Source organism: Aptenodytes forsteri, unplaced genomic scaffold (genome assembly GCF_000699145.1).
Source record: "Aptenodytes forsteri isolate BGI_AS27 unplaced genomic scaffold, ASM69914v1 Scaffold146, whole genome shotgun sequence".
NCBI classification, from domain to species: Eukaryota; Metazoa; Chordata; class Aves; order Sphenisciformes; family Spheniscidae; genus Aptenodytes; species Aptenodytes forsteri.
In genome coordinates, this window is record NW_008795128.1 from 1,888,764 (window position 1) to 1,904,436 (window position 15,673).

The following is a 15,673-nucleotide window of genomic DNA, read 5'->3' on the forward strand; positions in this document are numbered from 1 at the left end:
CCTCCCCCGCCCCCCCCCCCCCCCCTCCCCCCCCAAAGATAGTTCTGGAAGATAGTTCATTTTACATGACAAATGTGACAAATGCCACTCTGGTAGTAAGGTTTTGTTGAGTCTGGAGTAATTGCTGCCTTCAGCTGGGTCTGAAATAATTGAGCATTGCCTCCTCCCAAACACTCAGCAAGTGTGATTTTTAGGAGTCCACCAGCCATTACAAGAAACTAGAAGAGAAGATACTGCCTAACTAATTAAAAAATAAAAAATCTGAAGCATTTGTTTAGCAACTGCCTAAGATGTATGGTCCCTTACAGGAACACCATCATGCTTTAGAAGCTCAGACCTGGCCTAATTATTTTTTTCTCATCTCTTTGTAGTAATTGTGTATTTCTGGCTTTTCTTTCAAGAACAAATAACTGGTTTGGTGATCTCTTTGGAAAAAAGCCAGTATCTCTGCTTCTAGAGGCAGTGGTACAATAACAAATACGCGTTCAGGCTATCTGTTTGCTACATGCAGTATACTCAGAACAAGGTTAACCCCATACTTACAGAGATGTAGAGACTGAGAATTTGTCATACTCTTTTTTTCAGTGAAGGACGTTTATTATCCGCTTTACACTTTCAAGCTATCTATGGCTTTCTATAACTTAAAAATAAAAGACCTCTTGAGTCCCCTCCCTTTCAACACTAATTAAAATATTTCTCTAACTCCCTGTCTCTCTGAAATAATTCTTGTATTTTGCAGGTGATTTCCTATCTGAAACTTCCCTGAATTCCTCATTTCAGAGAGTTGCTTTCCACTCTTCCTAGACAGCTTGCAAAATTGGCAACGGAGATCTGTAAAAGGCAAAAATATACACTGCCATTCTGTATTTGGGGGAAATCCTGGTTTTCCTATTCACATTTCAATGTTAATGAAATGATCAAAGTGCCAGCATTAAGTAGGCAAGATGTTAAATGGAAGTTGTTCAAGATTTGCAGCAATTTTTTCTGCAGCTGTTGAAGGCTAAAATTGGAAAATATTAAAGGAGTACATAGAGCATTATAATACCTGCCCATATGGCATTCTGGAAGATAGTTTGTGTCAGGCATAGTATGATTTCATGAGGAGGTTACTGTCATGATTGACAAAGAGAACTGTGTTGGCATAATAGACTTCCCTGAGCAATTTGACTTAGCGGTGTATTAGTCTGATTTAAAATTGGAAGGGGTAGTCCAAAGCAATAGAGAGTTGCTATTCCCACTGATGTGGCATGTGTGAGACTAATACTGCGGTGTTACTATGTCTGGTTGTTGTATTTGTGCTTTAAAAGAGTTGCACATAATCTGAAGTCTTAACAAAAGTTTGAGAATTATTTGTCTTCTAGTTTAGCAGTCTGTTTTGCTTAATGATGATAAAGTTGACGACAACTTGTTTTACAAGGTACTATAGGAAAAGGAGATTTTTTTGGATAGGAAAAGTTCTTCATCTAGCAGATAATATTATACCAACATGGAATGTCCAAAACAAGACAAATTCAGGATAGAAGGAAGATGTGTATTTTTGATGAAGTAGTTAACCGTTGGAATCAGCGTGGCTATTGCAGAATATCTCCACACAGAATTGTTTATTTCAAGAATGGATGTTTCCAAAAGGTTCGCAGCCTCGCTCCAGAATTTTGCACTAGATGCAGGAACTGGTTGTTGCACTTTACCTGTGTTGTACAGGCAGTGAGACGCAATGGCTTCTTTCATACTTAGAATGCTCAGCTCCTGAACTCTTTATGAAATATGGTGAGAGAGAGGTTTAGTTAGACTTCTTGATCTTGTGAGAGCTTTCTTTCCTCCTTTGCCCTCCCAGCTTTTTAAACTCTGCTATAGAGGACTGGTTTTCTACCAAATGCACATGCCCGCTTCTTCAGTGTCTAATGTTTCTTTTTAGGAAGAGAATGGAGACTATACTTACGTAGAAAGACTAAGAATCCCACTTGATCACGGGACTCTGCTGATGATGGAAGGAGCTACCCAGGAGGATTGGCAGGTAAGAACTCCTTGACACGGTTTGTGTGCTTTACTTGCAATGCAGTTTTCTAAAAATGCACGAGGCACGCCCATAAAGGTATGGGACATTCTGCTTCCAGTGACACAATTGTTTCCCAGCACATTAATATTGCTTTCTGCCTCAGAATTTCGAAGCACCCACAGAAACAATGGGTTTTCTTTCAACTGCTAAGTGATGTAATAGGGATCAGCTCAGATGTTCCAGCATTAAAGTTCAGCAATGAAAGTTGCAGCCTGCAGCTGAAAGAGGAAAATCAATTTAGGAACTTGGAATATAAAAAAGTTGCAACTTAATTTAACAAGGCTACAGTAATCTACAAAGACCTTTTGTTTTCAGTGGCCCTGAGCAGTCAGAACATGAATTTCCTGCCTTACCTAAATGTTTAGAAATGTTAATATAAGCCATCACAGGAAATGAAGTTTTTTTACATTGTTTGATTACCTGTATTTTAAGCTCATGCTTTTTTTTTTTTTTCTTTTTTTTCCTAATGCCACTTACAGCATCGAGTGCCTAAGGAATATCATTCTAGAGATGCACGGATAAACTTGACCTTTAGGATCATTTATCCAGAACCTGATGGAGTTTGGAAGTGAAGAAGCACTTTGGGCATTGTTGGATATAAACCCAGAGCAGATCCAGAGCCTCAGATTGCTACAGATTTAAAGGAAGCCTTACAGGAACAGAGTTCTGTGAAATACCTGATGGGGAAAAGAATCGATGTTATGAAGATCTTTGACAATCAGAAGCTGCCTGTGTTATGTGGACAGTGCTGTTTTGTTTTCAGAAATGATGTGCTATTAGATGATACGAAATCAGTTTGTTAAAAAAACAATGATCATTCTTAAAAGAACACAAAGCACATGAAAGATCTGAGAGGTACTGACTGGAGCAGAAAGATTCATAGAGTAAATACTCTATGCCTTGTAACACATTACCATTGTTAGGCAAGCTAGCGTCCCTCTTCAGTGCAAGAATAAGTTGGTGTTTAGAAAATGTCTATCTTTTCTTAGCCAGCATTTGCTGTAGTTTAAAATTCTTATTTGATGAGAGCAGTCAAGTTGTTAATACTCAATTATGCCTATGTTTTAATGTTATTGATGACGTAAAGGGCAGACTGTTGAGCCATTTCAATCCTTGTGCTCTGAAATTGGGCAGAATAATTTTCTTTGTATATCAAACAACTCTAGAAGCAGCTTCTCTACCTAAAGCACCATGCAGCTTTTGAAATAGCTTATTCTTCTAAAGTGAATGAATGTTATTAGAAAACTTACTTTGTTATCTAATAATGTCTTCACTTTCCTCCCAGTTTGTATAGAAGTACATTTTTGGAGTATGTTTAATTCCTTGCATTTGAATCTAAGATCTGGGCTCTGTGACGTATCTCCTGAGAATTAGGGTTGAAGGAGGCAGACACTTACTTTCACGTCTACTTTCTTTGGGTAACTGGAGCTTTGTGCACATCCCTGTATGTGTGCCCAGGTTTGGCAGTCCTGACAGAGGGGGCTTTTCCTTAACCGAGGGGCAGTGCTAATTTCTCCAGGTATTCTCACAAGGCAACACTTTAGCCTTTATCAGTTCATACAAGCTACATTTATTTGCACTGTGTTAAGAGCAGTCATGCTGCAATAGAGAGTAGGAGATGGGGGCTAGAGGGAAACTTTTAAATCCCCAAACCTCAGCCTATGGAAGTTGCAACTCATTTGAATTCAGTGAAGCTGTGACACGCAGCTGAAGGTAGGGCCCTGGAGACTGGTACTGTTGCGGAAGAACAGTTTTTCGCTTATTTTCTCGGTTTCAATTTATAGTGTTAGCAAATTGTGGTTTAGTTTCTTTACTTCCTTTGATCTGGGAGAAGACCAAGATTTCCTCCCCAACAGTAAAAAGATTTATAAGAGAAATGCTGCATCCCACAGAGCTTTCTTGGGGCAATACCCTTTTGTTGCTGGTGTCTACTATGTTTTGCGCTCTCTCATGTGTTGACTGTGCTGCTGCTTGTATCCAAATCTGGTGGACAGTGGAGAAGAAGGCACATAGCATCATTCCTCCCCCTGTCCTGTGTGCCCTGGCTGCAAGGGGAACAGCTGGCGTAGAGGTCAAGTTTCTTTGTCAGCCGGGAACTTGTGGGTCCTTCCTTCCTCCCCCCACCTCCTCCCAAAAAAGTCACCTAGCCAGGTGGCAGTGGATTGCAACCTCCTGCCTGCTGGGACAGCAGGAAATGGCTTAGAGCAGAGGAGATTCCAGCCCACATCTCCTCAGAAGAGCTTTCTGCAGGGACATTTTTCCTGTAGGTAGAAATTTGTTCCTGAATGCTGCAAGCACTCTTAACAGTTCTCAAAACGGATGTGCGCAGAAGTGAGATTTAAGAAGTCTCGAGCCTGGTGTTCTCATGGCACCTGAAGATTTTTCACTAGAGACCAAGGCAACTTGAAAATTCTTTAACGCTAGTATTCAGCTGTTTCTGCTGTTGGAGTCAAGTGCAGAGGGTAACATACTTAGAATGGTAAATACATAGTTAGGTTCCATTCTTTAACTTAAAGATAGCTGGAGGAACCTTTCCCCTAGTTACATGGATTTGAAAACAGTATTTCTAAAAATGCTACCCAAAAGATTTACTTTCCAGTTATAAGGCTTTTTTCCTTCCCAGGACTGTTTTGATACTACAATATTCCCAGCCAACAGCTTTTTGAAAAAAGGTTTAAACTCGGAATTCATGACATTAATTTAAAGTAAAATATATTGTTTATCTGAAAACAAAGGTTTGTATGTGTGCAAAGGATTCGGGAGGGGTGTGGGGGTTGCCTGGGGGGGTGGTTTTTGCTGTTATCACCAGACTCGCCAAACTAAGCATGGAGTAGTCCATCCATATGAGGTAGTGGAGCAGATGCTAGGAGCTGCTTTGCCTACCGAGCACTTCTGAATTTTATTTTCCATATTCCCTGTGTCTCCCAAACTGCCTCTCGTAGCCTTTTCCTTTCCCCCTCTCGCTCCCATTGTCATTTGTTCGTATTTATCTCTAGTTACTTCTCGTATGCTCCCTGCTGCAGGTGTGACAATTTTTTTTTATGTAGAAGATAGAAACTGTGGGTTTACGTTTTCCCTGTTTCTTAATTCTGAAATGTTATTTTTCAGCAAAGCATGTGTGTCTCTTCCAAGAAAAGCTGAAAAACTGCATTCGTCAAAACTGTTCATTATCTGTGGCTTCCAAACAGATGGAGTCTACTAGTTATGCCAGTTAAGATTCCCTTTTCCAAAATAGCCATCACCTTTTCTGAAATATAATGGCCCTCAGGCCTGATGATAAGGAGCAGGTGAATGACAGCTGTCTTTGGTAAGGAGGGATGGAGCTGTTCTGAAAAAAGGGCGACTGGTTCCATCAGCAATATGTAACCATTCATTTATTTAACACCTATATAAACAATAACATTATTAATTAACATACTGGTGTCAGGAATTGCTCTGTCTCCATGCTACTTGCAATAAGGATTTAATCACGGAATACTTGAATATTCAAGTACAAACTCTTGATGAGGTTAGAGTATATCTGATTGAATACTATGCTGTTGGGCCACACCAGGTTGATCTGAGCACATGCCATTTAAAATCAATAGCAAAGTTCCGTCATTTCTCTGCTGTATTTTTTTTTAAGGAAAAAAACCCTCTTTAGGATTTTCAGTTTTGATTAGCTTTAAAGCCGTAGATAATTTTATTCCTCCTGTGTCAGATTAATTCTAGCTATATATTTTCCACTTGTCATGACTGATGGGCTTAGTATAGCTACATATAGTAATTTATAGCTACAATAGTAATGTAGACGGAGATGGGGTGCCAGGAAGGGGTTAAGAAACCAGAATTTTCATACCATAGTATTGGCAAAGTACAGAAGACTGTTCTCCTGGGGTTTGGGATAGAAGAGGTATGATGGGAGCTGCGAATCCATGCCTCCTTCTCAAGTGCTGCTACTATTGACTTAGCTAAAAAGCATTTAACACTCACTTTGCCTTTTCTGGTCATAAACCTTTTCAGAGTGGATATGAAATCTGCCTCACTAGGTTTTGTTTTCAAAGTGCTTCTTTTCCATCCTTGAGGTTTCCATAGCAACCTGGGCCATTTGTTTAAATTGGAGCTCACTGGCCTGTCCTCCCTGCACCTAACTTCTGCTGAGATCTTGCAGGTATCATCTCCTCTTCTTGGCATGCCTGAGGGTGACTTGTAAGGGCTATATAGGGGCTCAGCAGCGGTTGGCTGTAAGAATGCCCTTCCCAGAGGGCCTTTCGCTCAGCAAGCGCTGACCCTTCCCAGAGGGCCTTTCGCTCAGCAAGATGACAGATGTGTGCTTTCTCCCCATTGCCCTATTTGAGTTACCTCATTCTTCTTCTGTGTAATGTTCAGTATGGCTTTGTGGAGTTATTACAAGCTCCCTTGAAGAACAGGTTAGCTGGCAGGTCTTCGGCAGCTCACACTGGGAAGGCACGTCTCGGGAGAGCTAGGAGGCCTTGTTTTAAGGAAAGAAAGTGGGGACCATATTAAAGAATCAGAATAAGGAGCAAGGAGGTCTACCGCACAGCCTCCATCGTTTGGTTTAGGTTCCCCAATGTTCTGATCACTCATGAGGTTTTGCTGGCTGAGCAAGGCTTAGAGCAGAGTCTTGACATCACAGGGGATCACCCAGACAAGACGGTGCTCACTGGATCCAGAATGATGCTCGACCAAAAGTTGTTTCTGCCTATAGCTGCGTGTGCAGCTGCTTTGCTGTTCACATGAGGGTGGTGTTTACTCTCTCTCTAGTCCCATGGTGGAGACACCACATAGACCCACACTGAAGAGTGGGTTGACATTACAGCTGATCTCCGGGTTACCTCTGCCAGTCCTCTGCCCCTGGGCATGTTTCCAGCAATGCCCTTGCACCAGGGCAGGCTGCCATGCAACCCTGCAGTGGCTGACCCTGGGAGGTAAGCTGGCCGAGCACGATCCCTTAAAGCAGAAAAGAGCAGAAAACAGGTCACTTGGCAGAAGCCACAGGCTAGAAAGAACCCCAGCATTGTGTGGGACAGGGGAGTCATGGCTGTGACTCGTTGCTGGCCATCGGGTCCTCGTCATCATTAGGGAGGGCTGTGGGAGGACTTCTTTCCCTGAAGAGCTTATGATTCAGAGAGCAAAAGATGAAGCAGGAGTGAACAGAGGCATGACTTGCCAGAGGGCATACTGGCCTAGACATACAGCCTGCAATCCCAGCTTGGTGCCCAGTTTGTTAGGCTGCAGAGCTTACATGGTTCCCAGTATCCCCCCTCCCCACATCCCACTTTCCGGAGGCAGATCTGTGCCAGGTTTCTGCACTGTGCCAAGGAGGAGACAGCCTGCCTGACTGGCATGGCATGCCTTTATTGAAATAGCTGGGGGGTTTGGAAAGGAGGGGGCTACAAGATGTATGCTCCTTGATTATTTGGGAGAAGCAAGGGGGAGTGATGGAAGAGGGATTTAAAATTGCCCGGTGGTGGTGTTTTCTGTGGGGAAGCGGTGGGTGACTGCAGGGTCCCTGGGTTTCAGGGCCAGGATGCAGCACCGATACCTGCCTACCCACTGCAGCACAGAGGAGGGGAGGCAGCGGGCATGTCAGTAGGAAAGTTTCTGACAAACTGTGCGTAAGGCAAAATTTGCCAATATCTGCACTTCCCCAGCGGCAATGAAGCCTTCACAGCTTGCGCAAGAGAAGAGATTGTTTCCCTGGGACATGCTGACAAGCCAGCATGAAGAAGTCCTCCCAGGCCTCAGGGCAAAGAGAGCGATGGAGCGAGGCACTGCAGGCCGGACACAGGACACAGCATCTCGGTGCTGCAGCAGCCACAGGTAGAATAAAATAGCCTGAGCATTGGCTGCTTCCCTGTGACAGCTCTGTATTTTGCACTGATTAGTTTTTTCTTTGGTTGCCTCATCAGTTAACTCCTGGCTTCGCTTCCCTTGCACAGACCAAAGTAGCCTTATTTTATCTTATAAAAGCTTCTTCCCGGTGTTACAAAGATCATTCCTCAGCTTTGGGTGCTATGGGCTTTCATCTGACAGGGATGGGGTTACGCTTTTTTTCTTTCTGCTTGTCAGCATTAGCGCCACACTGGATCCCCTCCTCAGGGCAGGGCTTCGGTTGCTGGAACCAGTGTCACTCACCTATTTACTGATGTGGTTGTAGTAATTTTTGTCTAAAGTCCCTGAAAAGGTTTAGAGACCGAGTAAAAAACAGTCTGCAGGATTTGGTTACTTGAAGTCTGATAGTTCATTGTCAAGAAACTTCTATTTTAATCTCTAGACTACAGTTGATTTCTTTCTTGATTACTTACAAATAGGCTTAAAAAGAGTGGAAAAAAGGAAATTTATTCTGCTGAAATACTTGGATGCTCTGCAGTGTTTTTAGCTGCAGAAGGAAGTGGAAGATAAAATCCTTCAGAAGTGCTATGATCCTATTTGTGGCACCGACTTAAGTTTTTTTAATCTCGACTCACATAAGAAAGGTTTCCCTTTTGCCCAACCTCCAAAGCAGCCAGAGCCTTTGTGGCCGTGCTGTCTGCTGGTTTTGAGGTTTGTGGTCAATTTTGTCCAAACCTGAGAGAGGATAGGAAAAGTCTCAGAAATAATTCAATTTATTCAGCTCTTGCAAAAATCAGTGGTTGTGTACAGAAGAGAAACCAAGATGAGCGTCTGATGCTCAGACAGCTGTGTGTTACGCTGGGCCGCCCTGATGAGGAGCGAGTGAATCCTCCTCTCCTTGCTCCCTTGCCAAGAGCATTTCTGATCCTGCAGCTGACACGTTGCCTGGGAGGCAGCACAGCCTGGGCGAGCCCAGCACCGTCCCGGCCACCAGCTCGGCACGGGCCATGTGGAGGGACAGAAACTCCTTGGATTCATCAGCAAAGTCTTCCCCTGCACATGCAAAGATTTTTTTTTTCCCAAAACTTTTTTTTAATTTATTTTGGGGGAAAAACATTTTTTCAAGCTTTTCAACCTGAGACAGGATGTGTTTTATTAATTGCAAAAGGTATTATTGAAATAAAAATCCTAATTTCTGTGCTGCTTAATTGATAGATCACAGTAACAACTAGACATAGTAGTACCTTGACAGTTAAAGCCGTGGAAGGTTAGAGGTTAACTTTGCTCCAAGTGGCAGCAACTTGTACCAGCAGGAATATTTAAAGCAATCAGTACCTGAGACAGGATGTGTTTTATTAATTGCAAAAGGTATTATTGAAATAAAAATCCTAATTTCTGTGCTGCTTAATTGATAGATCACAGTAACAACTAGACATAGTAGTACCTTGACAGTTAAAGCCGTGGAAGGTTAGAGGTTAACTTTGCTCCAAGTGGCAGCAACTTGTACCAGCAGGAATATTTAAAGCAATCAGTCTCTTAATTTGTTAAAAGTACAGTTTCATTCTTTAAACAGCTGAGTTTTCTGCAATCACTGGTCTCCAGCTGTCTAAACCACAACTCTTATCTTGTATCCTTGTAGCACCATGTCCTGATACGTCAGTAACAGCGCTGGGAAAAGCTGCCATCCCTCCTGACACCTGCCAGGCCAAACAAGGGAAATTTAATGTAGCAGTTTCCATCAGGGAACGTTTTGCAGCTCTCTTTGAAAACAGAGAGTTTTATTACTACATTTATTGTTAGTGGTGTGATGACAGCCAAATGCTGTTATCCTGTGACATGCTACTGAAACACTGACTTCTCACTTCAGCTATCAATTTACAATTAAAACAATTCAATACAGAGAATAAAATAATATATTTCTGTGTGGAGCATTAATACATTCAAACATTTTAGTCAGTACGTTTTCCTAGCGGCAGCGGGCAGAAGCTTTATAGGATTTATGGCAGCTCAGAAAAAGTCAGGCAAGACTGAAAGTAAGGTATTTGAGGGGGTAGGAGCTTTGAATACCCATACTTTGTATTAACCATGTTGCATCAGGAGCTCCTCACAAGTATTAACGAGTGTTCATCACGACCTACAGTCATGCTGTGGGTACATCCTTGCCTTGCAGCGCTGGCTGCTGCGCTTGAAGGAAATGGACCCACTCCCAGATCTCATAACAGGCTGGCAGGGCGAAGTGAGGTTGGAAGAGGGCTAAATGCCGTGTACCCTGCAGGCAGCGTGCCGTATGGTCCCCTGCTGGGTTTTCCATCCTAGTCATCAGCCCAGACTGTCCCCTGCTCTTGTTACTCCAGCCTTGGTTCTGCTCTTGACCGGCCCGTGTGGCCTCGCTGTTCCTCCTGCTCCCTCCTGTCTCAACCTTCACTGCACTCCTGCCTTCGTCTGGCTCCTCTGCTTCTGGGGGTTCCTCATTTCAACTCATCCTTCCCACCAAACCTGATGCTGATCTTTACGGTCTCATTTTTAAAGCGGCCCAAGCCTGACCTGACTGCCCTTGGCCAAGTTACAACAGCACTCTTTCACACACCTCGCTGGGAAGCTGAAACGTGGGTTTCAGTGACTTACATCGCAGTGAAAATCCGTGGCAGGCTTACATCTCCAGTGTCCTAGGCCTGTGACCGCACCCCTGAAATGATTCAGCATCGCATTGATTTACATTTTATAAATATATGTATAGATTGCATAGTTATACTTAATGGAAGTAACAATGCTCAGACTTTGTATGGCTAACACGGTCTAGTGGAATACCTTCTCTTCCAGGTCAGTTCCCAGCTAGTGAGAGGCGCCAGTGGGGATGGTGAACCCCACCCCGTCCCGGTGCTGGTAAGCATTGCTGGGCTGGTGGCCTTGGGTGCATGGGGGTGTTGCTAAAACCGTAGCGGCTGTGACTGAGGAAGAGGGAGCAGGAGACGCAGCTGGAGGACAGGAAAGAGGAGGAGCCAGGTTTTAGGGACAGGCTGAGGAAGGGAGGATCGTGCTGTGAAGCTATCTGTAAAAAGAAAAAGTTGGAATCACCAACTTAGCCGAATTTAATTTTTAATCAGACTTATTACTTTAAGTTGACTTAGAAGGAAATGTTTCAGCTAAAATGGCCAAGTCTCTATAAAAATGAGACAAACTTTTTCTCTTAAAAAGTTATTTTGTCTAGACAAGTATCTTAAAACTTCAGTATGTGGCAAGGTGGCACCATTTCTGTGGCAGATTGCCTGGGGAGATGTAAAAATCCTTCCATTCACCTATAATTCATGCATTGAACACATCCAGTTCGAAGCATCCCTCAGAGAACTTGCCCATCCTAGCAACTCCCTGCTACATTGGCAAGAGCTTGCTCATGGAAAGGGCTTGTATAAATAATTTTTCATAAGCTGCCTGCAAACACCCCAGCAGGGACCTCTGCCACTCACTGATGCCTTGCTGAACCTATTTGCTCTCCAGGATACGGTAAGTGCTGTAGAGGAGTTTCCTCATGCCTTATTGCCTAAGGCTTCTGCCTTGTCTCACGCTGCAGGGAACAAAATCACGGTGCTTGGGGTGTGAAGGAGACCCCCGGCCCGCAGGAGGCTGGAGTCAGGGTGTGCTGCAGAACAAGCCTGATCTTTCCTTGCCTATGGAGATTTCCAAACCTGCAGTTAAATCCCTGTGGAGACCTGCCTGCTGCAGAGGGGAGACGTGCTTACCCCTCACCTGCGTTGCCGGCTGCAGGGCTCCCCACAGCTGCCACCAAGTGCTGCCAGGTAGGATGCCCCCTGGCATGGCCCAGGGAACGTGAGGCATCTGTCTTTAGGAAAATATTTCAAGGGACATGTCAAGCATTTAAAACGCTGGCTGTGTGTTGCTCTGTCGGCTGCCTGACGGTGGGTGAGCATGCGGGTGTGTGATCCTTACTGTAGGATTACCCTCAGGCAGTCAGCTGCTGGGGCTGGTTTTGCTTTTATTTATCTTTTTAAGACAGAAAAAAATGCTAAAAGGCTGCTGAAGTCCCAGTTAGAAACACTGGAAAGGAAGATGAAGGATATCCAACCAAATACATAAGGAAAGGGATATGGCAACCTTGGGTGTATAGCCCTTGCAAGTAATCAGTCAAACAATTCCCTGGTGTAAATGCATTCGTGTGTGCTTGAGAGAGGCTTGGCTGCTGAGTTAAGCTGCCCTTGGTGATGCTGCTATTTTGTTATGATAGTTAGAAAGTACCAACAGTTTCCTTTTTTCCAGGCAGCAGACTCAGAGCGGGTTTCAACTGGGCCTTGTTGAGTAACTTAAGTTCTCCTGTCAGAAAGGTACAATTTCAAGTTCAAATGAAATGTGTGTGTGCACGCAGAGAAAGAGATGAGAAGACTTACCTTCTGCTTTCAGAAGTAGCTTGTATCGATTAACTGTTTATTTTGTCCTTTCCTATTTGTAAGCCGGTTATCTGTTAGGTTGCAGTTAGCTGAGTGTTTTTATTATTATTTTAAAAATGGTTGTTTCAAGATGTGGACTATACTGGAGAAGGAACTGCAACTCCTTCCCACTTCCTCATGGAAATTAATTCACGGAGCAGAATGCTGAGGAGACGATGTGCACGACGAGGCGCTGTGTTGTGGCTGACAGAGTACAAAGTGTGACTGGAAAGGCTGCCTGGCAGGGCAGCAAGAGGCAGATTTTACTCTCGAGTATGTTTTGAGAGGAGATTTGAAACCCACCTGCTGGGGATGGGTTGAAGGCATCCCGCTGGGAAGCAGCTTATCCCGCTGACTCGTGAGGGAGGCCCCATCAACTGCAACGATGAGGTTACAGCACTGCTCCATTTCGGGACAAACACAAACCGTGGTGTTCAGGGTATCCGCACTGGGATTGCCTAACTACAGGTGGTTTCTGTGGAAGCCCTGGCCTTTGAAAAGCTTATTTTTCTACAGAAAGAGGTGGATTTCTCTCTCCCTCTTCTCTTCTTACTCTTTCCTTTCCCTTTGGTGGCATTCGGTCTGATAGCCAGCAAGAGGAATAATAATTAATAGGCTATGTGTGTATTTCCTATAATCACATTGTTAAATGAGTGACCTGATGACATGAACTAATTTCCATGGTGCTGTTTCAGCAGCGTTAGCTGTTTCTCCTCCTGTGAAACTGGCATTTTAATTTCCCAAGGCCCCACAGCTGTCAAGTGGATATTTTATGTGAAACATGCAGCATTTGAAATGTTCCCAGCCCCGGGTAAAGGTCCCCTCCAGCCGCTGCGCAGTGCCCTGGCGTACAACGTGACTTCAGCCCTGTACTATGCAGGAAAGAAATCCGCTCTGATGATCCACGTGGCAGAGAGTTTCTGTAATCTATACCATGAGGTCACATTTCAATACCGGGAGCAACCGAGATTAAAGTCATGATTTAAACCACTGGAGTAAATATAGTTTTTACATTAGCGCATTGCAGATCTAACTTGGGGGATTATGTCACAGGATATTTTTTCTGAATTGTCTCAAATAAAATCTTAAGGCCTCCCAGTTATTACCATGGTGATGTTGCTCCAACTCAGCATTGAAATTTCCCAGAGCACTTTATAATCAGAATCATGAGGGAATTAAATGGTCACTCTACCTGAAGCAAAACCAGTTTGCCCTCATACTGAACTTTCTGTATGAAACCAGATGGGCACTTTGGACTGGGGATGTGTGTGTTGAATTTCAGATATCAAGTCAACCGGCCTTTTTTCTGCAGAGCCTTGGATTCTCTTATGTTAAGGCTGTTGCTAGAGCAGATTGAATTTACCTTGCTTCATATGAATGAGAGATGCTTTTCTCCACTGCCAGAACAAGGCTCCTATGTCAAGCCACAGCTTGCTTCTGCAGGACAGACAAGCTCAGCCCCAGGAGTCCAAACTGTTCTGCAGACTCGTCCTCTCAGAGGGCTGTACTGAGGAAACACAGCTCGGCCCTCACCGTGCTGCAGGACTGAGCTGTCAGGAATAAAAACTGTTGTAAATGGGGCTCTGGGAGAGGGAGTCGTACTGCAGTAAAGGCTTTATGGGCTAAATTTAGGCATTAAAATCAACACTAAAAAGCACAGCCTTCTCCAAGCTGGAATGATTCAATTTGACCAAACAGAAAATTGTTCCCTTATTAAGTGAACTGTATCTCCCAATAAAAAGGCTTCAAACTGAAGGCCCTAAAGCTGCCTTGGGGAGCCAAGGAGCCGAGAGATTGCAGCCAGGTGCTTCATAAAGGCAAGGCTCTTAATGTTTCTTTCACGCTGGCAAGACGCAAAGCAGCCAGCCTTCTGGAAACATGCTAGCAAGTGCCTCCGGTCCCCTCTCTCCCAAAGCTGTATTCTTGTTTTGTTTTATCCCGTTTGAGAGAGGGCAGTAGTTACAATGGTTTGTTTCCAGTGAAGGTCCTGAAACATCGCCACTCCTAAGGCATTTCAAAACAAGGAGGGACCAGTCCTGAGTCTTGCTGAAAGACAAAGTTGAGACTTTCTAATGGTGAACTCGCAACAGCAAGTCCCTTTCTGTGTGCCGAACTGTGGCATGGGGCGTGTGTGCTGTAGGTAAGCTGCTGTTTTTTCTCAGGGCACTTGTCTACCTCTGCACACAGAACATGTTTTATGGCAAAATGCAATAAAGTCAAGCTAGCTGCAGATGTGCTAGCTTGGGCACGGGACCCAGGGCTGCTGGGGTCAGCGCAGATCTCTCTGTGGGCTAATTTACCGGCTGGTGCTGGAGGTACCCCGGGTACCTCTACACTGCGCTGCTGTGCCGTGTGTGCACACCGAGCACGGGGGTACTGACTGCTCGGCAAGCCTCAGGGGCCCTGAGCGCGCTGTTCCTGTCCCCTCGCCAGCACAGACCAGGATTCCCGATGCCATTGCTAAGCCTCTGCTTCCTTCCCTGTTCCTAACCAAGCTTCAAAAATATCCTCGAGTGGGTGAAGCTATACTGGAGAATGTCTTTATGGGAATAGTCTAACATTAGCCCTGAAGAGGGGACAGACTAACCATTTTGGGCTCTTCCTCCCTCCCTCATGCTTTTATACTCCGCTTCCTTCTAGCTCCTTTCCTATTCATATTCCTCTTGTCTGTTTTTCTTATGCTGTTGGGTTTTTCTATTCACTGAGACTCCTTGGCGCACACAGCTTTAAAGCGTGGTCCCAGCCATCACTAATTTGCAAGCTTTTGTTTCGGCTCAGTAATACTTGTATGCCGTTTTTTGGCTGAGGATCCAATTCTGCATCATATCAAAGAAGCATTACTGAGCCCACAGAGGAATGGAAAATTTTAGGATCCCTTCTAAAGTGAAAAAAGTGGAGTCACACTGAAGCAGGTGTTTAAACTACGTTAGAGGTGGCAGAATTGGGAACAAGATCCCAGTGCCTTGAGACCTGTTTAACCCTTTGCTGCTGATGGTTTCTTGTCTGGGACCATCCCGTGTGATCTCTGTAGGTTACATCTGGGTCGTTGTAGCATTAGGGCATTCAGATTTGGGCTTGCCTCGGGGTTTCCTTTAACCATGTGTATGTTACTCTGATGTTAGCGATCCCTGCTGAAAGCTGATGTGACAAGCCTGTTGGTATTCTTTTTTTTTTTCTCCCCCAGCCATAGAAATCATGGTATTGATAAAAAAGCTGCGAGGCGAGATGTAGAAAGCTGAACGACTGCTGTGGCTCTCCGGGATGTGCCGAGGCCCCAGTAACCTGCCTGACGCTCCACCGGGCGCCGAGGGGCAGGCGGGGGATGCCCTGGGGAGAGGGGACC

General features: G+C 44.5%; 1 protein-coding gene across 1 annotated transcript in view; it reads left to right on the plus strand.

Annotated features, from left to right (window-relative positions):
* The window catches only part of ALKBH3 (alkB homolog 3, alpha-ketoglutaratedependent dioxygenase), a gene marked incomplete at its 5' end in the record, with an annotated part of 22,015 nt that extends 17,150 nt beyond the window's left edge, over positions 1–4,865 (plus strand). Inside the window, 2 exons of the mRNA XM_019471619.1 lie at positions 1,916–2,014; positions 2,536–4,865. Of these exons, the coding sequence (XP_019327164.1) occupies positions 1,916–2,014; positions 2,536–2,628 (192 nt within the window). The remainder of the gene's footprint in view (positions 1–1,915; positions 2,015–2,535) is intronic.
* Between the last annotated feature and the right edge of the window lie 10,808 nt (positions 4,866–15,673).